This window comes from Tursiops truncatus, chromosome 17 (genome assembly GCF_011762595.2).
Source record: "Tursiops truncatus isolate mTurTru1 chromosome 17, mTurTru1.mat.Y, whole genome shotgun sequence".
In the NCBI taxonomy this organism is placed as follows: Eukaryota; Metazoa; Chordata; class Mammalia; order Artiodactyla; family Delphinidae; genus Tursiops; species Tursiops truncatus.
Window position 1 is genome coordinate 75190672 of NC_047050.1, and position 27608 is coordinate 75218279.

At 50.5% G+C, this 27608-nt stretch overlaps 1 protein-coding gene across 3 annotated transcripts in view; it reads right to left on the reverse strand.

Annotated features, from left to right (window-relative positions):
* TRAPPC9 (trafficking protein particle complex subunit 9) overlaps positions 1–27608 on the reverse strand; it is a 499958-nt gene that overhangs the window by 372549 nt on the left and 99801 nt on the right. For all 3 annotated transcript variants that reach the window (XM_033843254.2, XM_033843252.2, XM_033843253.2), the window contains 4 exons: positions 21643–21769; positions 13274–13419; positions 5606–5691; positions 2334–2460 (listed from right to left, as the gene is read on the reverse strand). In XM_033843254.2, coding sequence (XP_033699145.1) covers positions 2334–2460; positions 5606–5691; positions 13274–13419; positions 21643–21769 — 486 coding nt within the window. The remainder of the gene's footprint in view (positions 1–2333; positions 2461–5605; positions 5692–13273; positions 13420–21642; positions 21770–27608) is intronic.

Genomic DNA, 27608 nt, shown 5'->3' on the forward strand with positions numbered 1-27608 from the left:
TGTCTCCTCTGCTCTATTCCCAGCCACAGCTGGGGTCTGATGTCTGACATCTTCTCCCTGGGCTACGGCTGGAGCTTCCTAGTTGGTCTCCTTTCTCCAGTCCTGCCCGCCTGCAGCCCGTTCTCCAACGCAGCAGCCTGGAGCAGCTCTGAACTGCCCGTCAGACCATATCTCCCCTCTCTTCAAATAACGCAGCAGCCCACACTGCCCTCAGCAAGACTTATGAGGTCCTCTGGGTCGGCCTTCTCTCTGCCTTCCCAGCCTCATCACTACACCCCTCTGCCTTAGACCAGTTAATTCTGAGCCCCCCTCCAGCTCCCTCTGCACCCTGTTCTCTCGTACCACCAGGTAGGTAAGAGCCTGGACCAGACGTTCTTCCTGCCTGGATCCCCCTTACTCTCCATCCCACTCGTTCGGATAACCCCTAGTTCGCCTTCAAACCTCAGGGTCACTCGTCAGGAGAAGTCCTTCTCCGCCCACCTCCCGTTCTGGGTCACCCCTCCCCCACTACCCACAAGCCAGGGCTCAGCCCATCTCAGCACTGCCTGCAACACACCCTCACCTAGGATGCTGTTGCCTCTCTGCTCGAGAGAGAGAGCACCTTTCCCAGTGAATGTTTGTTCTTTCAGCCACCAAATAGCTAAGAGCTACTAGTAACGTGCCAGGTGTGAGGATACAGCCAGGCTGGCAAGGAAAAGGCCAACAAGCCACCGCGATCAATGACGTGAAGGAGGGGCCCGAGCCAGCGGAGGGGAGCTGAGGACGATCTCCAGGGGGAAAGGAAGCCTGGGCTAGGCACTGGAGAGGGCCCGAGCCAGTGGAGGGGAGCTGAGGACGATCTCCACAGGGAAAGGAAGGCTGGGCTAGGCACTGGAGAGGGCCCGAGCCAGCGGAGGGGAGCTGAGGACGATCTCCAGGGGGAAGGGAAGGCTGTGCTAGGCACTGGAGAAGCACCAGGGTCACAAGTCTGGAGGCACACCAACAGAAGGAAAGCATGGCGTGTTTCCAGGACAGGAGTCGTATGAGCCGGCAGAGATGAGCAGGGCCCAATCACACAGGGCTCCACAGCCCTGGTAAGGCGTGGAGCCCTGATGGAAAGCGCATGGTGAAGGTGCTAAGACTTCCAGTCCAGAGATGACATGACCACACTTGCCCTGTGGAAAGGTCACGTGGCTGCAATACGGAAAGAGTGAGGGCAGAAACACCAGTCCTGATGCTTCTGTGACAAACTCTAGCAGAGGGTCCTGTTCTGTCAGACCAGAGCGGCTGTGGAGGTGGAGAGGGTGCGGATGACACGGTCAGTGTGGTAGGGGGCAGGAGGAGGAGACAGGAGAAGGGAAGGATGACTCCCAGTGCCCGGGCAGGGCAACGGACCAGACGGCAACGCCCTCGCTGGGACAGGACCACGGCAGGAGGGGAGCTTGGGGGATGAGGTGACGGGCTCCGGCTGGGACATGCTGTATGTGACGTGCCCACGAGACAGCCAAGAAGATGGGTGGGAAGCGGCTGGATGTGCAGGTCCAGGAAAGGGGTCTGGACAGGAGACGTGGCCCTGGGAATCAGCAGCATGGAGATGGGACCTGAAGCCAGGAAAGTAGATGACTCTGATGGGGCTGCCGAGAGACAGCAGGTGGAGAAAGGGAGGAGAGAGGAAGGGCGGGAGGGGGTGGGGGGGGGGAGGAGAGGCAAGGGGAAGCAGGAGGGAGGGAGGGAAGGACAGAGCTGGGTGCAGATTGAAGGGTCGGGCTGAAGAAGTGTCTGCAGAAGACACTGCCCCAGATGACAGGCAGGAGAGGCAGCAGAGATGCGAGGGTGACCAGGCGAGCGCACCCAGGAAGGAGGCGGGCAGCGGTGCCCAAGGTTGCTGAGCAGTGGAGCTGGACAAAATCTGAAATGTAGGCACCGGATTTAGCCGGAAAAATACTGCCAGTGGCCTCAGCGACAGCAGTTTTTGTGAGGTGACGGCTGGATGTGCAGGATGCGGTGGGTTAGAGAACCAGCACAGAGGTGGAAGAGTGGATTCAGCATGTCCAGACAGCTCTCTGAAGAGGTCTGCTCGGAAGAAGAGACAGCAGATGAAGCCACAGAGAGAGGAAATCGTGGGCTCGGGGTGCGGGGGGGCAGGGGGTTTTAACTGCAGTGGGAGAACCTTGGAGCGTGTTTGCAGGCTCCGGGGAAGACAGACAGGAGCGCGGGGGGTGCCCTCCACATCCCGCACGCTCTACATGGTTCGTGGCGTGTCCCAAAGCACCGCCATCCATCCGTGACCTGTTAATGGGCGAAGACCGGAATGCCGGGAAGCACAGGAGCCAGCAGCCCCCGAACCTGCTTACCATTCACAGCAATCGTCCCCGTCGTCTGCGGGACCCCAACAAGCGTCACTGGGTAAAGACCAGACTCAGCCGGGAGGGAGAGCGCCGCGGGGAGAGATTCAAACTCAACTCCACTCGTGAGCAGCCCCTGGAGCAGGTGACAGAGGACGGCAGTGAGCACGGCCCTAACCCAATCCCAAAGCCACCGCTCTTGGTCGGTCCCGATCGGCCCCCAAGCATCGTGCCTCGCCCACAGGAGAGCCCCGGGACTCTCAGAAGGAAAAGGCTCATTAGCGGCTCTTATAAAAGTCCACAGGGAATTGTAGAGATGTCCTCAAAGTGCGATGAACACAAAACAATCTCAAAGTGGACAGCACTGTGGGTGCTTGATCAACAATTCCATCTTTAATATTAGCCCCGCTTGATGTATTTTTAATATTTGTTCTGCTTTCTTGTTTTACCAAATTGGAATGTAAATGAAAAGAAAAAATAAAATATTTTATTTAGAAACAAAATGAAAAACATGAAGTGTGGAAATAGATCATCAGTTAATATCCTTCCACCAGTGCATCTGTGAATTACCAGTTCATCTCACTAAGCCCCCGGCCGTATGCTTGACGGCGAACGAGACGGGCTCCCTGGCCTCCAGGAGCTGCCCCATGATTGCAGGACCTCTCCGCGCTCAGGACCTTCTCCTCAACACTGTAACAGAGGCCCCATCCAGCACAACAGCCAAGAGAAGAAAGAAACGGCATGAAAACAATTATTCACACACACAAAAACTGTGGAACCTACGAGGAAAACTGAACTAACAAGGGCACTTAGCCAAGTAACAAAGTCAGTATTAAAAAAGCAGAAGTATTTCTATAATCTAGCACTAAACAAAACATATTAGAAAATAAAATATTACAAATACCATTAACAAGAGACCAAAAACATCCCTTATCTTGGAATAAGTCTAATGAGTGGCCTGTGAGGTTCCCGCGCTGAGATCTACAGAAGATGGCTGAGACACATTAAAGAAGACCTAAATGTAGGAGGGGTCCTGGATTCTTCCCAGGGGGCTTGTTTTCTGCAGTGCTATGGTCGAAGCAATCCTGAACCTCTTTTAGGTCTATCCCAGGAGCAAGCAGCTGAGAAGCGTGCTAATGTTGCTGTGCGCCCAGGTTCTCCCACTGGAGGGAAGGACGCTGATGTAGAAGGCAGGAAGGCGAGAAGGACCCTACGGAGACGGACTAGAATTGGAGGGATGTGTGAAGTCAGACGTGTGAAGTCTGTATCTGTACTGCGCATATGCATGTCTAAGGGCACATGTATATGTATGTACACACACGTGCAGGTGTATGCATGTAGGTACGTGTGTAAGCACGTGTCTATGTGTGCATGCATGCAGACTTTTCCTAACCCTGTCTACAGAAAGTACCCAGAAGCAAAGGCTCTCCAATAACAATGAGCACACCTGCGCCGAGTCTGAGCAAAAGCATGAAATGATCTAACCGTGTGTGAAACAGATGTAGTGGCCAAGAATGGAAGCAGAGAAACCAATTAGATGGCTATTGTCTCCAGGCAAAATATATTGGCATTTGATTTCTTTTTAAAATAGCTAAAGCAAATACGGCCAACTGTGAGCATTTGCTAAATGTGAATGGTGGATGTACAAGGGCTTATTATTCCCTGTAACATTTCATATGCTTGAAATATTCCATAATTTAATTTTTAAACTCTGAACATGATTTGTGGGCTATCTCCTAGTAGTAACTTATTTTATTCTTTGTTCTTCCTCATTTTTTATAAAAAGCACATATTACTTTTCAGCCAGATGTAAATGAAAGCTTCTTTTTAAGACTAAAAATATGTATAAGAAAGAATAGCAAGCATATGATACTTTAAGCACTTTGGGGGAAATTCTCTAAACAACTATTATTCCTGGTTTAGGCCAAGAGACAGAAAGTCACTAAAGGGCCTGACCAAGAGCTAAACCCTAAGGTTGGCACATTCTTGTGCAACCGGAGGAGGAGGGAACACTCATCCTTACAGGTCATTCTTGGAGTGACCTCAGGGTGGTAAGCTTAATATTCAGCTGAATTTCTAAGAGCTCCAACAGATTTGGGAAAACCATGTCTCACGCCGGAGGCCTAAACATCATCTTCAATAACTCCCAGTCTGCCTCTGAGCTCCCACTCACCCTGTGTCCTCAGTGGGGCCTCCCCTAACTCTCCACGCAGCTCCTGCAGCCCCTCATGCACCCCACCACGGCTCTGACCAAGGTCACAGCAGAGGCCAGGCCTGACGCGTGGCACGGGCCCTCAGCAGGACACCTGTACGGACAGCCCACCTCCCACCCTGAAAATGAGTCATAAAACCCCAAAGGAAGGCATCGCCCAGCTCAGCACCATCCTTCACACAATGCCGAAAATTTACAAAGTGGTTCTATACAATAGTAAGCATAGAGAAGACTTGAGGACTGGAATCCACCCGATGGCGGAGGGCTCCGCTCTGGAAACACTAGGTCTAGCTTGGTGAGCCGTATGAATCTCCTTCCCGCTCACTGCAGAATTAGGGGAGCAGTTCCAATGGACAGCGCTGCAAAAGGTGAGCCTCTAACGCCGTACACAAACACAGAAACGGAACATCAGATTTCAAACCCAAGGGAAACTTCGCATTAGCAGTGTAGCCGTTTATTCTCTTACGAATAAAGAGCTCGCTCTTCCCTTAGGCCTTGATCATCTTATCATCTTGTAGCAGTGCAGTAACAGTGATATTGAGTGGTGGGCTCAATACAGGGTTTGTAACCTTGCTAATCTCATGTAAATTTCAATATAATTATTTCAAATCTTATATGCAATCAACTAAGCTCTGTGTATGTTCAAATCCGAGATATCTCTGTTCATTGACTCACACGTCTCACTGCGTACCATGCACTAAAGACATGGGAATGTCAAGATGTAGTCTTCACTCACAAGAAGATTATAATCTTTGGCAAAACACATATTAAAAACAGACATAGGGTTTCCCTGGTGGCGCAGTGGTTGAGAGTCCGCCTGCCGATGCAGGGGACACGGGTTCATGCTCCGGTCCGGGAAGATCCCACATGCTGCGGAGCGGCTGGGCCCGTGAGCCATGGCCGCTGAGCCTGCGCGTCCGAAGCCTGTGCTCCGCAACGGGAGAGGCCACAACAGTGAAAAAAACAGACATAGATTGTAGGCAGTATGCCTGAAATATTAAGTAAAAAACTTATTTTAATGGTAAGTTGATGTCTAGCCCAAAAGGGTCAAATGATTCATGATACATACCATGTTTTCAACTCGGAGTTCAAACGGCATTGGGTTATATACCATCAGCTGAACTTCACACACATCTCCTTGAACCCACTGGAAATCTAGAAATACATACACACAGAAGAGTCCACGTTTTAGCTGGTGTTTCTGCACGTTTCACATGGTTTCAGATTACTCCCTGGCAATTTATTTTTCCACTGAAGCAGTGGGCACTGCGATCATCCTGAGATACACAGTTTAAAGCTATTTTACTGCTACCTTTCTGCAATGCAAAGCACATCATCCCTGCCACTTGGATGCCTTGTGACTGATGCTTCCCTCCCTCAGTGCCAAGCGCAGCTGCACGAAACTGGAATCAATCCAGACAGCACTATTCTTGGTGTAGAGCCATACGTCACACAGACCTTTGCGGGCCCAGAGGCTGTTACTTAGGAAGGTGGCACTGTAGTCAATTTTAAGTGGCACATAGCGTGGTTTCCCTTTCCCCTCCCTAAGTTTGTGAGAGAAGACGGTGGCTTCTCCTCCCTGTCCACTCCCAGATCAGCTGCAGTCCAACATCTACGGGAGGCAGAATTCTGAGATAACCCCCGAGACTCCCGGCCCCTGGTGTACATGCTGTGTCATCCTCTACCCCTGAGTGTGGAGATGACGATAGGCTATGTTATATAACAAAGGGGAAGGGGGCTTCCACATGTGATGAAGGCCCCCAAGCAGTAGGCTTTGACTTAATCAATGGGAGATTATCCTAGGAGAGCCTGGCCTACTCAGGTGAGCCCTTGGAAGGGAACATACCCATCCTGAATGAAAAGATTCAAAGCATGAGAGGATGCACGGAGGAGGCCATGTGGCCAGGACCCAAGAACGGCTGCTATGAGTTGAAAGTGGTCCAGCTGACAGCCAGCAAGAGAACAGAGACGTCAGTCCTACAACCACAAGGAATGGATGAAGAACCTGAGGGAGACTGGAAACAGATCCTTCCCAGTTGAGCCTCCAGATGAGAACACAGCCCCACCTGACACCTGGATTTCAGCCTGCAAGACTCTGAGCAGAGGACCTAGCTAACACATGCTGGACTCATGACAATAACAGTGAGAAAATAAACTTGTGTTCTTTAAGCCACTAAATTGGTGGTCATCTGTTACACACAAAAGAAAAGTAATACGGTCCCCATCCCCACTCCACTGCCCTCTCCTCCCCTTAAGAGTCTCCATTAGGCAAACTGGAAGGGGCTTCAGAACCAAGTAACACGTGTTGGGCAGGAGGTACTGTCCAGCCCTTGGAAGGCTGTCTATTACTCTTCATAATGACCTGGTGAGGTAGATATTACAATCCCCCTGCTACAAGGCAGGTACTCAAGGTCCAAAGAGTTAATAAACGTGCTGGGAATCAGACAGCCAGCAAGTGGGGCAGCAGGGATTCAAGCCCAGGTCTTTGAACTCAGAGAAGTATCTAGACTGGACAGTGGTGGTTAAAGGGTTTTTTCTACAGTAGACACTAAGATCTACTGATTAGAATTCTTCAGCTTTCACAGGCTTTCATAAAGACACCATTTTTCCCAAACACTTCACCCCAGGTCCCCTGCACAGAGACTAAGACAGGTTGCACCAAACCTATGGCATCCTGAAATTGCATGCAGTGAAGAAGGAGCCCACCAGGTGAGTTAGTTTTCAAAATGCTTGCACAAGCAGGTACCCATTTGAGCCTCTTGACAATACAGTGAAGCAGTCAGCAGAGCACGTATCACCCCCATTCACCAACAAGGAACACTGAACCGTCCACCATCGATGGCCCTAATGAATGAGGCAGCCGAGTCCAATCTCCGTGTGCCTGGCCCCAAAGCCTCTGCTGCTCCCAGGCTGCTGCTCTCCCCCCGTTGGCTCCAGGAACCCACCTCTCTTCACCCAGCCTCAGGCTGAGAACCTCTGCGGGAGGGAGGGGTCACAGAAGGCCTTCTGCAGAGACACGGTGCTCCCACCCCCATCTTCAGCGGCATCACTGAGCCCATCACTGCCTCAGCGGCCAGCACCCCAGCCCTTCCTCACTGCCAATGAAAATGTCATTTGTTTTAACAGCTTGCTACGCCTGATAACGAAGGAACTGTTTGTCTTCTCTACCACGGTCAAATAACCATCATTTCAAAATTCATTTCCCTGGGGTTCTGAAAGGAATCGTTTATACTTGCACAGTCCTAGTCACTAAAGGTAAACCTAAGATAAATCCCTGATTACAGGAATAGTTATTTGTCTGAGAGGAGATCATCTCCTTCCTAAGCCTTAGTGTGTCAAAGCACACGGTGGGGGCTTCCCTGGTGGCGCAGTGGTTGCGAGTCCGCCTGCCGATGCAGGGGACACAGATTCATGCCCCGGTCCAGGAAGATCCCACATGCCGCGGAGCGGCTGGGCCCGTGAGCCATGGCTGCTGAGACTGTGCGTCCGGAGCCTGTGCTCCGCAACGGGAGAGGCCACAACAGTGAGAGGCCCGCGTACCGCAAAAAAAAAAAACCAAAAAACAAGAAGAAGCACACGGTGGGGCCCCTTCCTCGATATTTTGTCCCAGAAACCACAGGAAGGAACAGCATCGAAGGCTATGAAACACCCTCTGTATCGGGCCCTCTGCACACTGTATTGCACAGCCCCCATGTGTGTTCTTAGCCGTGGACAAACAACATCTTTCGGTGGCTTCTGTTGACAAGCTCCTCTCTTTCCACCACACTGGCTGGACCCATCTGGCGGGTGACGCTCCTGATTCCTCACGGCGTCCCCAGCACCTTGGACAGTGCACACAGCGCTGCTCACAGCCTTCTGAGAAAGGCTGCTGGATGCTTCAGAACATTATCTCACTTGACCCTCAGAAGAATCCTCCTCGTGAGCTTCTGGCGCCCGGTCTCTGTAGACGGCACAACTGCAGCCCAGGGAGGCCCGGCGGCAGCCCAAGGCCATCTGACAGCTCCGGCCTGGCCAGGCCACCAAGTCTCCTCCGGGGCAGCTGTCGAGCCGGGCGAGAAGCCCAGCTCCACCACCACGTCCTGGCACAAATTAGGCTCAGGACATGTACAGCCATCACCTCGGCGTGGAGTCTAACTCGGACGACAGAGATGCTAGCAACACACGGATGGAAAGACTGATAAATTATTCCAAGATAGCGTGGAAAATGGTCGTCTCAGGAACTGCCTCAAGGGTTTCTTCTTCTCTAATATTCTGTGCCCCTTGCTGTGATAACTCCCCCATTTATAAGGTTCATTTATAGAGATTGGGATTCTAGGTTAAAGACGTGCGATTCTTCAAACCTCCAGGCAGGTTCTCGCTGATGAGTCTGTTGCTAAAAAGATATGAGAAGCCACAGAATATAAATTACATGTTCGTACCCATGGGTCTTCAACAAACAACATGCATCTTGGCTGAAGTTTCTGTTATCTCCCCAGAAGTCTTGCATCATCCACTGGATTTGTCCTCAGCCCAGATGAACAGGTGCTTCTTTCTCACTGTTATGAGGAGCCGTCTTTAAAGGAAAAGGTCCCTGGGCTTTGAGTCACAAACCATGGACATAGCCTGAGCTCTGTCCTTACTAGCTACCTGACCTAGGGCAGGAATTTACAATCACTCGGTTGTAATGTTCTCATCTGTAAGTTGGGAACACAACACGTGCAGCATCACACGGTCATGAGAATCGCTGGATAAGGTGGAAGCCCTCTGCAGCAGATGCAGGGTGTTCTTTTCATAAAAGGAAGCCTCAGCAGTTTCTGAAGATCAGAGAGGAAGAAAATCAAGAGGAAAGGCCAGCTGCATGGGCAGTGACCCTGCAGCCACACTGTGCCAGGCTCGGGGCCACATTCTGCTTAACGCTGTCCCTGTCTCCAATTTCCTCATAATTTTTGAACAAGGGGGCCCCACAAATCATGCAGCTGGTCCTGGGAAGGAGTCTCACTCTTCCAGTCCCCCAAATCGTCTCTGGAAGTTTCTCTAAACAAAATGGGTGAAAGTTTCCTAAAATGTCCTTTAGGGGAGAAAGCTTATCATCAACCCTAACGAGATCCAAAAAGACCAGCCAGAGACTCCTAGGAGGTCCAAGAGACAAGCCTCATTAACTCTGTAATGACAGGTGCAGGTCCACCCAGGGGAAAAGGGGCCCAGAAAGTGACCTGCCCACCATCAAGAAACAGTGAGACTCGGACTGGAACAAGCCCCAGCCCCCCACACCTCCAAAGAGATCAAAGGAGGCACCCGCACTGGCAGACGCGCACTGCTCGCCAACATGCGCTGGAGCAGCCCGGGACCCGGCCTCCCTGCTCAACCACGATGTCCCCCCGGCTCCCCTGCTCCCAGACTCCCCAGCATGCTCTCCAGAGCAGAGAAACAGTAGGGAGGCTGCGGCTGTCTTTCAAAATCGACAGACTGAAATGAGAATGTCAAAGCAGGTCAGTGCTTTGTGACCACCTAGAGGGGTGGGATAGGGAGCGTGGGAGGGAGGGAGACGCAAGAGGGAAGAGATATGGGAACATATGTATATGTATAACTGATTCACTTTGCTATAAAGCAGAAACTAACGCACCATTGTAAAGCAATCATACTCCAATAAAGATGTAAAAAACAAAAAAAGACTTGCCTTCACACAACAGAGTGCCTGCGGGGGGTGGGCCTGCCCCCCTGACAACCAGGAAACAGTTGCAGCTGGTCACTCGTTCTTTTTCATGGACATTCACTGCTCGCCCTTTGCTGGACCATGGAGAGGGGGCCACAGCCCCTGCCACTGCCACCACCGCAGCCCAGGCTGCCACAGCTGTGGTCACCCTGCACCACCACCACCGCCACCACCCAGGGGACCCCCAGGAGTGGAATGGCCCCTGCCCTCCTGCACCTTCACCCCCACCGGGGAGACCCTCATGGCAGCCGGCTGGCAGGGAAGTCAGGGAAACGTTCAGCCCAAGCAGCACAGGGGGAATGGCGGGTAGGGGTCAGAGGACTAAGAGGCAGTACCTGACCTCCGATATACATCTGTGTACACTGATTTGTTTCACCCTTACAATGCCTGATAAGTGATAGGGGCAGCCACGCCTACGTGATGGATGTGAGAACAAAAGAGCAAAATCATTTCCCTGGATGCAAATGGAAAACGTTCAAACAATATCTGTCGTTTTAAATATATTTAGTTACTACCTGTCACTTGCCTCTAACTTCTACGTACACCTCACGACAGCAAGGACCACGCCTGCACTTCTCACCGTTAGAACCCACAGGGCTGGGCTGCCACATGCCTCACACACAGGGAAACTCGGGGAGTTCACTGATGGATGAGAGAAGGAACCAATGAACCAATGAAGGACTGAACCAAGAGACACGCACGCGCGCACGCACGCACATCGAGGCTGTAGCGTGCTATATGCTTAGGGCTTCTGCTTTCAGAAATGTACCAGAATTTACAATCAGATGCTATTTTTTAAGGGCATCACCCCATATTTCTTCCTTTATTTTCTTGTTTTAACTAGAGCCCTCCGAGCCACACCTTAGAAGCCCACCTGCTCGTCTGGGCCAGCTCTGCTTCCTGAGCCTCCGGGAGGCCTTCCTAAGTCTCAGCTCGTCCCATACATATGATCTCCCCAAACTCAACAGGTGAGTCCCAGGTGCTGCTGGCGGCGGACCTAGTTTCAGAGCGCTAGGATATTCAACTTCCCGGGTATTACACTGCCTTGCTGTCGAAGCTGACCTGGAGGATGCGGGAGGTGGGCAGCTGTGTGTTATCATTGACTGAGGCCCATGCCAGGCGTGCTGCACACATTAGGGAAAGCTGGAGGGCCCTGGTTAGAACAGCACACTTGATCTGAAAAATTGGGAGTTTCTCATTTCTCTGAGTTTGCTTCTTCATCTGCAAAAGGGAGGTAAAAATTACTTCCTCCAAAACTACTAGGAAAACTAACTGAGCTAAAATGTGACAGCATTATACAAAGCACAACTTGAATCAAAGAAGTGGTTGAGCGTCACCAGAGAGCACGGGGGCGCTTTAGCACTCCTGCCCTCACCACGCCCTCGTCTTAGGGAACAGCTTAGAAACACTCAGTTTTCAAGGTGTGCAGGGGTTTAATACTTGTGAGTGAGCATCACCAGAAAGCACAGGGTCGCTTTAGCACTCCTGCCCTCACCATGCCCTCGTCTTAGGGAACAGCTTAGAAACACTCAGTTTTCAAGGTGTGCAGGGGTTTAATACTTGTGAGTGAGGTTTCTTATGAGATCTTCATAGACTCCAAGAAACTCTCCTGCTGGCGTGAGTGTAAGGAATCTCCACCGAGGCGATGGGCTGTGCGTCGTGCCTGGCCTTGAGCTCCACGGTACGGGGCAAAGGCTCTGCTGTGCAGTTACCCATCCTGAAGCTCAGCTTCCTTGTCTGTAAAATGGGGTCACACCATCCACCCCACTCCTTCATTCACTCCACACTGTTCTAGCAGGGGGAGACGGGGAGGACAGGAACATAAACAGAGGGACGCATCTAGGTGCTGTGAAGGGCAACCGGCAGTGAGGGGAGAGTGGGGAGAAGTGGCCCATGAGGTGCGGGTCAGAGGCAGCCTCTCTGAGCGGGGCCCGCAGAGTGAGCGAGGTGGGCAGGGGGTGAGCTCTAGGCAGAGGCGCAGCGAGCCCTGAGACTGGAACGAGACAGCACGTCCAAAGAACAGAAAGCAGCCGTGTGGCTGGAGCCGAGGGCCACGAGTGGAAAGGTGGGAGGTGAGCGGGAAAGGCAGAAAGAGCGTGGCTGGCGCTGTCAGGAGAGCCCGCCGCCCGGCTACGGGGCGTGACAGGACACGTGCATCCTGGGAAGAAGGGCCTCATGAGGTCAGGACGCCTTCACCTACATCAGGGCTAAGAAGTTAAAGGAGGAAAAAGGACAGAAGGAGAAGCAAGCGCTGACTTGCAAAAGCTTCGCACGACTTCTACCGAAACCCCAACCAGTGACAGGCCTCTCAGTCCTTTAACTCTGTCACTGCGACTTGCAGGCACCACGATCTCAAAATGCGAGGGGCCCGAGGAGGGGAAAGCTGGCCAGGAATGAGGCCTGCAGCACGGCCAGGCTTTGGGAAGGACACGGAGGGAGCCCTGGGGTCCGCGGTGAGGAAGGAGAGGTGTGGCCGTGGGCTGGGACATGGCCGGGGAGCCGAGCACACAGAAGGGCACACTGGAGATTCTCAGGAACGCGTGTTCCGCTCCCGGTCAACCCCGAGACCATCTCATCTCCCCTTGCTGAGTCACCAGGCATCTCGGAAGTGGCGATCGTTAGTGCGCTACAAAACAAGCGCTGTCAGCGTTCAAAGGGGAAAATGCTACGAGGTCCTTATGCCCCAGTGAGTCCTGAACATAAGTCAACCTTTAATCTCCTTTGATGATTCCGAAGTTACTCCAGGCCTTGGGAAATCACCCTAATCTCCTAGTACCTCTCTTCTGTAGTTTACATAAGTCTCAGATAACAGAGGTCTTCTGGTTTCTAGAACTCCCACAAAAACTGCCTTTTACGAAATAGATATCAAAAAGTCAGGTCTATAGGCAATGGCCTGGCTAAGGCAGCAAACTGAATAAACCTGGATGAGGGCATATACACACGTGCACGGATGAACTGCAGTCAAGTCTCAAGCTTTAAAATCTAGACGAGCCACCAGGAGCTGGGCAGCAGAGCACAGCCAGCAAGCCAGCATGGGCGGCCTACCTATTTTCCTGTTCCGCTCCTCCCCACGGTTGTGTGCGATGATCGGTGAGTAGATGAAGGGGCTCTTGGTCGACACGCTCTGGCCCAGCAAGCTTTTCATTTTCTGTGGCCGGAGGCTGGCAGGAAGGTTCAACAGTTTCACATGCCTGTGGTTCCAAAGGGAACAAAAATACTTCAGCTGCCTGTTCGCTTGGGTTCAGCGTAAATACGACCAGGTATCGGATGTTAGAACGACAGTAAATCAAGCAGCAGATAAACTGAGGGGAGGAAAAGTACTCAATTTCACAGAACAAAGCGGAAGAAGGCTGCACACAACCGCTCCAGACCATCCCAGGGAGAGAAGACGTCCACGCCAGGCAGCAGCCACGCCCCTGGGCCACTGCACTGCGGCCAGAGGGGCCGCTGGAAACTGGTGACAGCAGGAGACAGTACACCCTTCAACCCCAGCACCTGTGACCTCCCTTGGGAGCAGCTGGGCAAGACAGGGCTCAGGGTCTGGAAAGCCCTGAGGCCTGAGGCTGAAGGGACAGGGTTGGGGAAGGGCTGGAAGGTGGGCGGGACCCTTACTGCTCCTCCCTCCCCATCTGCAGCCCCTTTGCAGGAGGTAAGGCCGGAGGGTGGCGAGGGGAAACAGCGCACGTCCCTCAAGGGAGACAAACCACTTGAAGCGGTGCGCTGGCCTCCAGCTCTCTCCCTTCCTCTGTAAGGCCGCAGGTGGACGTGGCGTGGATCACTGAGTAACCTCAGGGAGGCCAGCCACCCTGGAGAACTCACTGCCCAAATGGTATCAGACTCTGTGTGAGTGGGACTTAAATCTGGGTTGCAGTGAGGGCTAATTTTTCTGAGATTTTAGGGATAATTTCTCTGCCACAGCACAGGCTAACCTATAACTGACTATATCTATATCTACATCTATACCTATATCTATATCTATATCTATATATATATATAGATATAGATAGATAGATAGATAGATATACCCTATAGAGACCCCTCACGGAATCCACAAAATCACGCCTTTCTCAGCTGAAGGACTCCCAGCCATCTAGGGCAACCCTACCCGGCACACAGGCAACCCCAACTCACTCAACCGTCACTGACAGCTCCCCGAGCCCGGCCCCGGGAGAGTGAGGGTCACGCGCGTGACTCCCACCTATGCCCACAACGATGCAAGGAAGCAGACGGTGCTTGCACACCAAAGCCCTTCAACAAGGGTTGTATCTTGCACACCTTCTCTGACTCTTCTTGTCGTTGCAGACCCCTCCGGCATGCTCTTCTCGTGCGGGATCAGAATCACTTTGTTTTCTATTTGTTGCAGTTCAGTTGTGAGCTTTCCAAGGACAGGGGTACCCAGGGCCCCATTTGCCTCTCCAGTACTGGTGCAATACTTCAATGCAGAGCTCTCGATAAATGTTGCATGAATAAACTCCCAAAAGCTGGATTTCAACCTCAGCTTCCAAATCTTCCAAAACCGTATATTTAAGGCTAAGCAGTTTATCCCTAACAGTTGCAAATCCCAGCCCTTTGTGCACATTCAAAAAATACCAGCTGCGCTGCACTGGGACGAGGGTGGGCAAGCCTTCACACTGGCCGAGATGCCACGTCTGATGTGCATCTAACACCCACCACATCCAACCCAGGGGGATTCGCCTGCTCCTGAGAAGCAGCTTCAACAGACACAGACCTGACTGCAGTCTGAAGGACCTACCAGCTGGGCAACGGGCACAGATGGCTTCATCTCCCTGGACCTCAACCCTCTCACTTATGAAATAGGAAAAATAATCGGCACCTGATAATGCTCTGCAGAAGGAGGACACCTCCTTTCCCCGGTTCCATGTTTCCATGAGGAGGGACATCCTTAGAGTCGTGGTCCTAACCTCGCTCTTGCCCACCCTCACTCCTCCCAAGGGAGGTGGTGAATTTGGAAGGAGAACCAGCGTGTGCACCTCTCAGGCCCTGCCGAGAGCACGTATTCAGTCCTGCTCTCTGCACGGACGGAACAGAGCCTGTCTCACGAAAAAGCACACCGTCACCCGGCTCTGCCAGAGGCTGGGGCACAGGTGGACAGCCCTGAGCCACTGCCATCCACCTGAGACAGACGCTTCTTTCTGCTGATTCCAAACTCAGGCAGAGAAGGGGAGTGGTCTGAAGCAGAAACCTTCGTACCTTCGCAGGGTACTTTGAGGACTGAGTTAACATGCGTCAAGCACCTGTAATAGTGCCTGTCACCTAGCAGGTGCACAAAAGCCTTTCTCTTTCCTCCCTAAAACAACACTCGTTTACAGGCACAGAGAGCCAAGTCCCTGCGCAAAGGTCACAACACCGCACCGGGACAAAGAAGCGAAGTGTTGGTCCCAGTGATGTTAGAGCAGCCTGGGAACCTTAGACCAGCACCGTCCACTCGAGCCTTTAAGTTTACTCATCTGTAAAATGATACCATTTTCTTGCAACACAAATAGCATTCTACTCTGTGCCACCGTCGCCACCTAAAAATGAGATGTCATCTGTGATTCTAGGAATCATGTACACAAGCACAGAAATTCCAGATCACATAAAAGCTTACTAAAATATGCAGAGGAATTCTGAGGGCGTGGTCAGCCAGAAAAGTAACCCGACAAGCAGTCATGGCATTCATTTATAACTCAAAATCTAGCATCAAATGTCTGTTTATAAAATGTACCCATAAAAACAATCATTCAAGGCACCTGACCTAGAGGAAATATAATTCATTTAGCATAAATTTCTGTGGAACTAATAATATTATATCTGGTTTATGAAGCTGCCAACAGTAAAGCAGAATTCCAGGGATGAAGTGTCCAAACCAAGGATTATTTTTAGGGATTCCACTTGGAAACAGTTGACATTTTAAAATCTGACTTCTCAGTATACCGTGGCTAATTAGGACCATGCAAAGAGTGGTGGAACACTAATTAGGAAAGTGATATAAAACATATTGGTGGGAAGAATGACACAGGAAAAAACAGCTCACTTTTTCTTTCTTGGTTTTTAATTCCTCAAGCTTATTCACAGGGGAGACATATCTAAGAACCTCCCGGGGCTTCCCTGGTGGCGCAGTGGTTAAGAATCCACCTGCCAACACAGGGGACACGGGTTCGAGCCCTGGTCCGGGAAGATCCCACATGCCGTGGAGCAACTAAGCCCATGCGCCACAACTACTGAGCCTGTGCTCTAGAGCCCGCGAGCCACAACTACTGAGCCCACGCGCCACAACTACTGAAGCCCGTGCGCCTAGAGCCCACGCTCTGCAACAAGAGAAGCCACCGCAATGAGAAGCCCGCACACCACAACAAAGAGTAGCCCCTGCTCGCCACAACTAGAGAAAGCCCACGTGCAGTGACGAAGACCCAATGCAGCCAAAAATAAATATAATAAAATAAAATAAATAAATTTATTAAAAAAAAAAAGAACCTCCTGGATATCTCTGTACAGATGGGCAATGGCCAAAACTGGCCACACCTTCCACATTTGGAACAACGTGAGGTCATCCACTGTCTCAAGTCCGGGCATGACGGAGACAGCTGGAGAGGACCCACTACGCCAGCCAGGGCAGTGGTGCAAGGCTTCCCGCTCGGACTCCCCATTGACACCACACATTTCTCATTTTCTTCGAGAAGCTCAGGTTTGAGGAATTTGTAAGGAGGTTATGGGCCTGGCGATTACATCAAGTGAGACAGAAGATTCAGGACGTGGCTGTGAACCTGGTGAGATCACGGAGCCGCATCCTGATGGGCATCTGGGAGGCTGGCCTTGCCCTGCTTCACAAACCAAGAAAAACTGCCCTGATAGCGTGGCCTCTAAGCCCCTTTTTGAATAAACACCTGAAATCCTTCCTCAAATACAATTAACTTAAAAGCTGGAGTTTTAAAAGTACCAAGGCCACTCAAAACGACTCCAAGCTCATCCTGACTGGAGGGTTTCGATCCTTATCAATTAAAGCAGCCTCATCCACCCTGGCTCTCTGCCAGGCTGAAGCTCAAGGTCAGCTCATCAAAGAAACAATCAGTTCATCCCCACCCCACCCCCGTCTCACCCCAAATTAAAGACCCACTGGTTTCCTGTAAATGGCATCTAAACTCTACCCCAATTTCTTCTTTAATAATTCACAACTTGTAGCGTGTGAACAATCTACAGGATTATTAGTGGCTTTTGCATACATTATTGTTTTTGTGAATTCTGTAAGGAGTAACATGAACTTCCCTCTGCTTTAAGACTGCCAAACCCATATCCGGACAGTAGTAACGGATATGGGTTTGGCAGTCTCCTGGCACATGGGATCTTGGCATGTTGACCATCACTGAGTCCCTGGCCCTTAGCATTGAGCCAAGCACATCTTAGGCACTCTATAAATATCTGATTAGTTGAATTTCAGAACAGAATTAAAACAGGGATCTATATTGGCCCTTTTTTAAATTAAATTGCACACAACTTTTGGGTGAACCCAGTTCATGCTCCCATGCTACACAGAACAAGTAAATATTTTCCTATAAATTGATGAAATGCCTTTATTGTCAAAAACAAGGAAAGTCCTCACCAGAAAAAAAAGGCTCCACTCATCTCTTCCAAAACCAGAAGTATAAATATGAGGCACCACTAACATGAAATTAGCTCATGTCTAACAATTCTATTCAGCAAGTCTGATCATTTACTCATGAATATGGACATTTTTCAGGAGCTTCGGTCTTCAAAGCCCTTCCTATAGCTACAGGGGGTGTCTTGCAATGACTGACTTGAATTTTTGTTTTGAATTAAACTGACTTAAACATTAAGTCCATGTTTTCCAGGCATAGGTCCTTGAAACATTTGGTTAGAACATTAAAATAGTCCCAGACTAGTTTTCTAAGAAAAAACATTGGCCGGGTCCATGGGTACTGTGTCAGCCCTCTCCAGAGAGAGACGAGGAACACTGATTGTGTGACAGAGCAACAATCCCACACGCAGTGTGAACACAACCATTCCACACAAAGTCACCTACCCTGCTCCAGGTCCTGACTGAACACCAGTAATATGGGTCTGCCACCCTCAGTCAGCATCACAGAGCACCTACCATCACCCTTTTTGTTCTCCTGAGAATATAACTTTGAATTCGCTGCTGCCTGACTCTTGCCAAAAGCTGACTTACGAGAAATCACCTTCATGAAGGAGTGCTTGATGTATAAACAGTCCGTCCATTACACTACGTATGGCTGGGACAGTCCAGACTGCTGTATTAGACTGCTCGTCTTAGCTCAGGCTGCTCTAACAGAATACCATCGTCCAGGCATCTTAAACAACAATACTCATCTCTCACAGTCTGGAGGCTGAAGTCTGAGACCAGTGTGCCGGCATGATCGGGTTCTGCTGAGGGCCCTCTCCCTGGATCACAGACATGGTCACTGCATCCTCATGTGGAGAAGAGAAAGAGCTCTGGTCCCTTCATCTCCTTATAAGGGCACTAATCCCATCATGGGGGCCCCATCCTCGTGACCCCATCTAAACCTAATCAGCCCCCAAAGGCCTCACCTCCAAATATCATCCCACTGGGGTCAGGTCATTGGCAGATGAATTTTGGGGGGACACAGTCCACAGCAGAGCTGCATGTTTGGACCACACTGCTCTGTCCTCTGGGAGAGCTGGGTGTACCCAACCCCCTCTGGCATCAAGCCTGTAGTTTGCACTGAGGAATGTCACAAACAAAACAACCATGAGAACCTGCTTCAGATTTTTGTAGGGATATTTTTGAGGACATTATTCAATATGTTCCCTTTAAGAGAACCCACAAGAGGGGTTTCCACAAGCCTCCTTACTGTGAAGAGGTGTATTTCTCCAGTGTGACTGGTTTGTGTCTGCTTATGAGACAGAGAGTTTTGTAACCAATCACATTTGCCCCTATACCCATTGTTAGTTAATTATTGACATATGATTAACAGAATCATGCTTTTCCCCCATCTCCAGCCATTATGTAGGACCCTTACTTACCTTTCACTCTGGTGACTTTATTTTTAACATAACATTTCTATGAGCTGCCTCAAATGTTTTATGAAAACACGGCAAAATGTGTACCTGCATCACAATTACTTGAAACCATTCTGGGGCGAGCCCAGTTCATGCTAGACTAAGATCTGAAGGGCAAGCTTATTTGTTGATGAGAATAGATGGGAAAGAAGCTTCCTTCCCCTTTCTCTCCCGCCCCAGCAATTCAGCCCTGAGTCCATTACAGAGGGCAAAGCCAGGTACGCATCTGAGCAGGCAACAGGGCAGAGGGCATGCTGGCCGGAGTGGGGCAAGAGGGGCCTGGGGGGCTGGGGCAGCAGCACAGCCTGGCCATCAGAGCTCCCCATGGGGAGGGAGGTCAACCTGATAACCACTGGTAACCAGCAGGGGAACTGACCAAATGAGTAACCATACTGAGGCTAATGGGAGACAGGTTTCCCCCAGTCTGAGAAGGGAGTTACAGATTTCAGAAAAGTAGAAGGATCCCGTAAGATGTTGGGTGGAACTGGAGGTATCAGTATGAACTCACGGTTTCCAATACACAGAAATAGATGCAGAAATAACCATGGACATGAACATGCAGTGAGTAACGTATGTATATAAATAGATATTGCCTAGTTCTATCCACTGCGAGCAGCAACACCCCAATGGTAAGGAGCACACACAGCACCCAGATCTTAACTTAAATTCCATTCTCCACTGAAAGGACCAGGGCTCTTGGAAGAAATGGCTAACGCAGGGCTGGGAGCAGGGACTCAGATCTGAGTCCACAACCCCAACAGAGGCAGTGGAGAGCAAAGGGCATTTGTGGAGGCTCCTGAAAGAAAGAAGCTTCGTCTTTCCCCCACAGGTGTTGCCTCTCTCTTCTCCCGGACACTGCAGGATGAGGAGCTGCGGCTGCCCCCATGATGCCACCCGGGGCCTGAGACTAAAGCCTCACTGCAGAGGGCACAGCTGAGAGGGGAGAGAAGACAGGTTCTGATGAGGTGGCCTGAAGCCTGGCCCCAGCCCTGCCCGAATCCCTCTCCTGGACTTTGTAGGTGTGTGTGCCATAAATTCCCTTTTGCCTAAGATAGTCTGGGTCAAGTATTCTGCCAACTGCTATGCAAAGAATTCTGATGGGTAGACCTGTTCATTCACCAAACACACATGAGCACCCAAGGGCTACAAAGACAAAGAAAGCCCTCTTCAGGTAGCCCTCAGTCAAAAAGAACAAAGATGTATCGTATAATCAAGTTCTGTAAATGAAACAGAAGAAAGACATAAGAGATACTGCTGGCTGGCTAACCCAGCACCATTTCTAACCCCCTTCTCCTTATCCCACCTACAGTACAGAGACTGGGAGAGTTAAACATGTATTTCCTCAGCCTCTCTTACAACTAGTGGTGCCACGAGATGCACTCCTGGTCAAGGAGACTGGGGCAGAAGCCTACCATGAATCCGTCCAGATCATTTTTGCTTTCCTAGTAAACAAAAGATAGGTTCCCTGGCCCTGCCCCTTCTTCCTTCATCCTGTCTTGGATGTTGATGTGTTATCTGGAGCTGCAGCAGCTATTTGGTCATCAGGAGGTAAAGAAGGAGTTGCAGAGAGGCCACCTGTCTCCAAGTTCTTAATAAATAAGAAAAATCACCTCTTATTTGTGATCCACTGCTAGGTTTTCTACTCTTTGCACTGAAATAATTGGTAATTTATACAGAAGGTGTAATTATTTCTATCTGGGTGGCTCTAGAAAAAGGCTTTCTGGAGGAGATAATCCTTGAACTAAATCTTGAAAGATGCCTGAATGTCACCAGGCAGAGCAAGGGAGGGAAAGGCGCTGCAAGCAGAAGGTGGAGCCTGAGCAGAGGAATGAAACCCCCCGCACATTCTGCCTACTCAGTGATTCCAGAAGGGCGTGCAGGGCTGGGCGTCCAGGAAGGGGCTCACAGTCAGTCTGGAGACAGAGCAGGCCACAGATGGTCTTGTAAGCCACTCAAAGCAAGCGAGGTGCAGGCGCCCCCCCGGGCCCGTGCGCAGGGGTGAACAGTCTAGGAAAGTGGGCCCTACCGGATGCGGGTAAGTGCGAGCGCCACAAGGCCTGGTTGGCCTCCACTGCACAGAGGGCCACGTCTCGGCCATGGAACCGGGCAGACACGGGTTTGCGGGGCTCTGCTGGCAGACAAGCACGTGACCATGGCAGTTCTCCGATGGCCCTGGCCTGATTCTCTGGTCTATAAAACACACTTCACAGGCAATGGCTGCGACTTAACGAGATGACAGACCAGATACACAGCCAACCCAAACCAGGAACTCTTCTAAAGATCTGCATCCCTGATCAGACCAAAGACAGACGCTGGGAGCGAAGCTCACCTTCCGCACCCCGGCCAGCCTGTCCTACCTGACGATGGGAAGTTTGGTGAAGGGCACCGGGGGCAGTGTGAGGCCATCAGGGAGGGTGATGAGCTCCATGGTTCCGGGACACTTGGAGGTATAGTTCTCCAGGCTTTGCGTCACATCCTTTTTTTCTGATGAGAAAATAAAAACAAAATAAAGGTTAATTAAACCAAAGAAAAGGGGGAGTGGGGGGGGGGGTTGTTTTGCTCTATTTTATTTTTTTGAGCAAAAATAAAATTCTTAACCCAAATACTTAACAGTCCAGTGAGTCCAGTCTTCTGAGAGAAATAAAGGGGCAGTGACCAAAAGAGACAAAAAGAAAATAGCAGCTTTATTCAATTTACTTAAATAATCACTAGCAGCTGCTCCATTTAAGGGCCTGTGGATAAAAAGGAAATTAAGTCACCATCTTCTAGGAGATTTCATTTTCTAAGATAATAAATCCTTATCAAATTCCAAGAAGGTCAATGGGCAGGCAGGACTGGAGAATATTTTATTACTTAATAAATATTTTTCCAGCAATTACTAGGTACCAAGCAAAATGCCAGGCCCTGTCCCCAAGGAGTGTACAGTCCATCTGTATAACAGATATTTAAGCAAATAATTACAAACCAGTATTTTTATGTAAAAGTAGAGCTTTGTGAGATAAGGCTGGTTTTCTCCACCCCATCCCTGTCCCTTTCACTAGGAGGGAGGAGAAGAGGATGCAGGTAATAGTGAATAATGTTTGCTTATCACCCATGACGCACCCTAGACACGTGCTCACGGGCTCTGTAACACTCCGGAGCTCAAGGGCGCTTCCAGCTGGAAAACTCGAAGTAACTCGGAAAGGCAGGCATCACTGTGCCCATTTTGCAAACGAGAAAACCGAGCCCAACTGAAGTTAAAGTCGTGTCAAAAATCCCGTGTTTGGCCCTCAGCCTGTGATCTCCACACTCCCACACTGTTTGGAAGAATTAAGGAGTCAGGGATCGGGGGTTCACTCCTGGCCTGTTTCCTGTCACTGCTGGCAGGGAGGGTGGAGGACCTGGAGAGAAGAGGGACAGAGCGGCACAGCCATGGGGGCGAGACTCTGGGCCATGAAGTTAGACCAGGTTCCAGTACATGGCTTGGTCTTTCCCCATCTGTGGTGTGACCACCTGATGGGAAACCTTAACCTCCCATCTAAAGAATTTCTAAGGGTGAATTAAAAACAGTGGCTGGTGGACATGAGACTGAGCTCAGAGGAACGATGGCACTGTCACCACTGTCATACCGGTGCCTGCAGGGAATTCGAGGACGTCACAGAGAGTGGTGCAGGCTGCGCGGTGAGGCTGCTGGCTCCACTGACCGGCGACCATACAAAACAAGATCCAGGCAGAGAATGCCTAGATCTCAGGCACATACATTAATGGGTTAACTGTGCCACAGGGCTTTTCTGTGTCTAAGCATCATTCCTTAGAGAGCAGGGGGGCAGAAAAGCAACCAGAATTAATCTAGATACGACACAGTAATGTTAATTTGCAGCATGAACAAAATTCTTTAAATAATCAAATCATCTTCAATTTACAGGTGACAAATCTCCCAAGGGGCTCCCGCTGATAACATATAAGTGACCTAATTTGCCTAATGTTGGGTAGAGCACTCGTGGTTTAGGTACCTTATTATAAGGCTGAATTATGCCCTCCCAGTAAACCCTGCTGAAATGAAGAAAGGAATGAACCTATTAATGATGCCCGGTGCCACCTGCAAAGTTACCCAAGAAGGAACAGTACCCGGGGTGTTCTGCTCAGCTGGCTGCACAGAACAGGACGGACACGTGGGGACGCACTGCAGGATCTCCTTCTGGGAATCTCCCGTGTCTGTACTTTAGCCTCTTCTTCTGGGCACTGTTCCCTGGAAGACTTTCCCATGTGGGGTATAAGACTGGCTGTGGAAGCCAGGTGAAGCGGTCAACGCCCCATATGCATTTAGTCCCCTCGGTTTCAACAGGGCCCTGCTCTCCAGCTGTGCCTGTGACTCCAGCACATATGCTTTCTTTTTACTCCGTCAGGCGAAATACTAATCTTCTGCGGAGACGGCAGAGGGACAGCCACCTGCTTCCGGAGCAGAGAAGGAGATCTGGGGACACAATCAACTCATGAGATGCTTTACAGCTAATTCTCCCACCGTCACGGCCCTCGTCACATCACCCCCAGAGCACCGCTGCCTTCTGGGGCCTCTTCCCTGCCTTCCCACTACCTGACAACTTCACTGTCACTTTAGTGGGGTTTCCAGGGTTAAATGCTTATGTTCAATTGTCAGTGTGGTCCATCCGTTAGAAAGTTCTCATCAACCTTCCTCCTGACAGAGCTGAGCACCTGCTGTATGTTGTTGCCCAGATCTATTTTTATCAAGGATTCTAAAGTGGTAATTTTTTAATTCTCTAATTAAAAAGGATTTTCCCTCATCAACCGTTTGGTGATCCTGAAACAGACGACACAGAAAGGAGGGCTGACAAATGAGTCTGTCCCTTCATTTACTGGAGAGAGAACTGGTGTCCCTACCACCTCCAAAGATGACCAGTAAGTCGTATATGACTCAGTATCACTATGCACTGGTGGATTTTTATATATTTGGTATTTCAGTTGGCTTCCATCACATTCTTTTTTGATGTTCAAACTGTCCCATGTTCGGCAGCCCTTGCAGGTTGGTTCCTATGTCTTTAGAGAAGGCCCAAGATTGTCAACAGCTTGCTATCTTTCTAGCTCATTTCCAGCCTCAGGTCTAGAATCTATTTTCCAAGGAGCGCAGGATCCTTTCAGTGTTTAGAGATCGGAATCTGGAGGCTGGGTGCTCAACGCCACCAGATTCTCCTTGTCTCTCTAGGTCTTGACAAAACACAGGTCCACTTACCAAATTTTTTAAGTGGTGAGACTGTGATTTTTTCTTTAAATTTTGTTTAAGTTCTGACAGCTAAAAATCAAGGTCATTGGACTACAAGTTCCTTAAAGGGAAAGCATCTTGTCACCTTTTTTGGTTTTCCCCTAATTTGTCAAGAGTATTTAGATGACAAAAGGTGTTAAAGAGCTATGTGTTAGTCGGCTGGCCTCATTTATCCAAAGAGGTAGGACAGAATCAATCTGTGGGCAAGAGTAAAATAAAATAATAAAATGAGAGAAACAGCCATTGATTCACCAACAGAAGCCAGGCTGTGCAGGCTGACCACCTCCTCACCTTTTCTTTGTGCACCTTACCGCGGTGGGAACCACAAAGGAGCTCTGGGTGCTACGTGTCGATACTAAGGACCGTGGCCCCCACCGAGGTGATTCTTCTCCAGGTATTTTCTACTTCAACAAGCAGCTGAAATAATCATGTGATGCATTCCACCACTCACTACTACTCGTATCACTTTTTCTTCACTCACCAAGTTACTGTTTTCCTTCCTCTTCGTTTAACCTTACCTGACTTTACTCATTCAAGCCCTCATCCACTCAGCTTTCATCAAACACCTACGAGGCGCCCACAGCATTGAGCACCAGGGACACAGAAGCACGACAGGCTCTACTTTTGGGGTGTCCCAAGTTGAAAGAGCACACAATGTCAAAAGAGGACATTACGGCTCCTTATCAGTGACTTTACAGAGGCAGGATCAAAGTCTGGGAGAAGAGCACACGAGACATGTAATTTGGCCAAAGAAGGTTTTATAGAAGAGGCAACATCTGGTCTTTGCCAAGGGTCCTGGGACTCAGAGCAAAAACAATGAGTGCGTTATTTGGACGTTTTGCTATGTTTTAAGGAAAATATGACAAAAATACGGACAGAGGATGAATAAAGACATATCATTATAAGCTGTACATACACAAGAGAACTTGACGGAGAAGCTGTCTGAAGCACGTGCGAGAGGGAATCGGCTAAGGCTGGTAACGTCTGTGGACATCAAGGGCTGAATGGTGCGGCAGCACGGGGACCTGCATGGGAACGGCGACGGGACTGCCGCAGGCGAGGACGGTACAGGCTTTGCGGTACACTGACTGTCAAATCTTGATACTTCACACAGGTCTACAATGCGGGACCTTCTCTGGAACACAGGACTCCTCAGAGGCTTGTGACAGTTGCTGTAGAAATTTCACTACTAACAACAGATGATGAATACACAGTTGCTGGGCAGAAAAGGAGGCTTCGTGTCCAAGGAAAGAAATGTAGAAACACTCAGACAAAGAATGACAGACTAAGCTCAGGTCTGCTGCAGGCAGTTTTCACTTCTACAGCACGTCCACAGGGGCCAGCACTGTTCTTAGCACAAAGCGCTGCAGAAATACTTGCAGTCCTTACCCACAATTACGCATACTGGACGTTAGGGACATTAGGGATTGTGAAGATTATGATTCTCCACTCACAAATAGTGTATGTGATGCCATTTTACTAAGACATAAGTGAGCTTCAGGAAGAGGCAGTGATTAGCTCAAAGCTACAAAACTAGTAGTCTGGGAAGGTGGGGATCACCCTCAATCCGGGATCTCTGTAACACTACACCTGTTCATCCGACAGCACCTCACTGCCAGTGAAAACGTTAATCTCCACTACAAACACCACTGTGACAACTTCCACTCCTGGAGTAGCTCACAGCAAACAACACTGCCACCAAGAACTAAAAGAGCCACAACAAAAGTATTACAGAAGAGGAGGGGCACTGGAGAGTTGTCAAGGCAACAAAGATTTGAGAGTCCAGAGGGAAGGGGCACTCATGAAGATGAACCCCCTTCCTGCATCCACTTTGTCCCTGGGAGCGTGTGTGGATTCTAGGCATGGAGAGAACCACCGCCAAGAGGCTGAGCAGCCAGGAGAGCCCGCGGCTTCCTCATGGGGCAGGGAGAGCAACCGCATGTCACCGAGCCAGCGGGCCCGGAGCCAGGTGCCCGGGAGGAGCCGGGTGCCCAGACTCGCTGCACGGGTTCCCCTGGGGCTTTTTCCAGTCAGCTCTGCAGGCCTGAAGGCTGCCAAATCCATCTGAAAGTGACTCAGAAGAGAGGGCAGGTCAAACGGAAAGGGTGACACCAGATGGCCTTGCCACACCACGGGGACAGCTGCATGAGGTATAAAAGGGGCCTTTTCAAAATCCATCAGAAGGGGAACGTAAATGAACTAAATTCTGGAGAGCGGCAAGCCTTCCCAGGAGAGAAGACCCACAGCTGCTTTCGTCCCTGGCAGAGCAGTAGGAGGAAATGGGGAGTCAGACAAAGAGGAAGGGAAGGAGAAAAGAGCTGAACTGTTCACAAACTACTCCCAACTGCCCATGGTGGGGACAATGGATTCCAACTCACAGGAACCCAGCCACCAAGCAAGTCTACACACTCATCCTTTCCCTGGGCCTTCGCAGAGGGTGTAGCACACTGCAGGCTGGGGGCTGAGAGGAAGACCCCCTCCTGAGGTTCTCAGAACCTTCCCCAGATGTAAGGCAGCTGCCCGCAGAAATCTGGGCAAGCCAGAAGAGCTGAGAGGTGCACTGAGGTGCAACGCACTTTCTCCAAGTGAAAGCAGAGAGGTCTGCTGAGCCCGGGGCAGGAGAACGAGAGGGACCCCTTCCTCCAAGGCCAAGGCCATCAAAGGCCGGAGCAGGACAGAGAAGCTGAAAGAAATCCCTCCAAGGCACTAGGGACGTTCACTGCGTGCAAGAAAGTGGCCTACAGAAAGCTGGGGCAGGGCGGAGAGGAAGCACACAGAATGCAGAAAGCCAGACGTGGGACTGGAGACCAAAGAGAGCCCCACTAAACCCACCAACCGTGCCGCCTGGCTTAGAGCAGAGAACGATGGCCTGTGGTGGGAAAGCCGGCAGCTGGCTGTAAAGCACAGGGGGACCCCCCCCCAGTCTCCCCTGCACCCACAGCCCACGCCCCGTAAAAGGTCTAATCCTGACCCCACCCTCCAAACGCCATGAGCTATCAGCGAGCCACAGCAAAGCCTACCCCCAGCTCAGCTACACATCAGACTGGCAAGGATCCGACAGTGAAG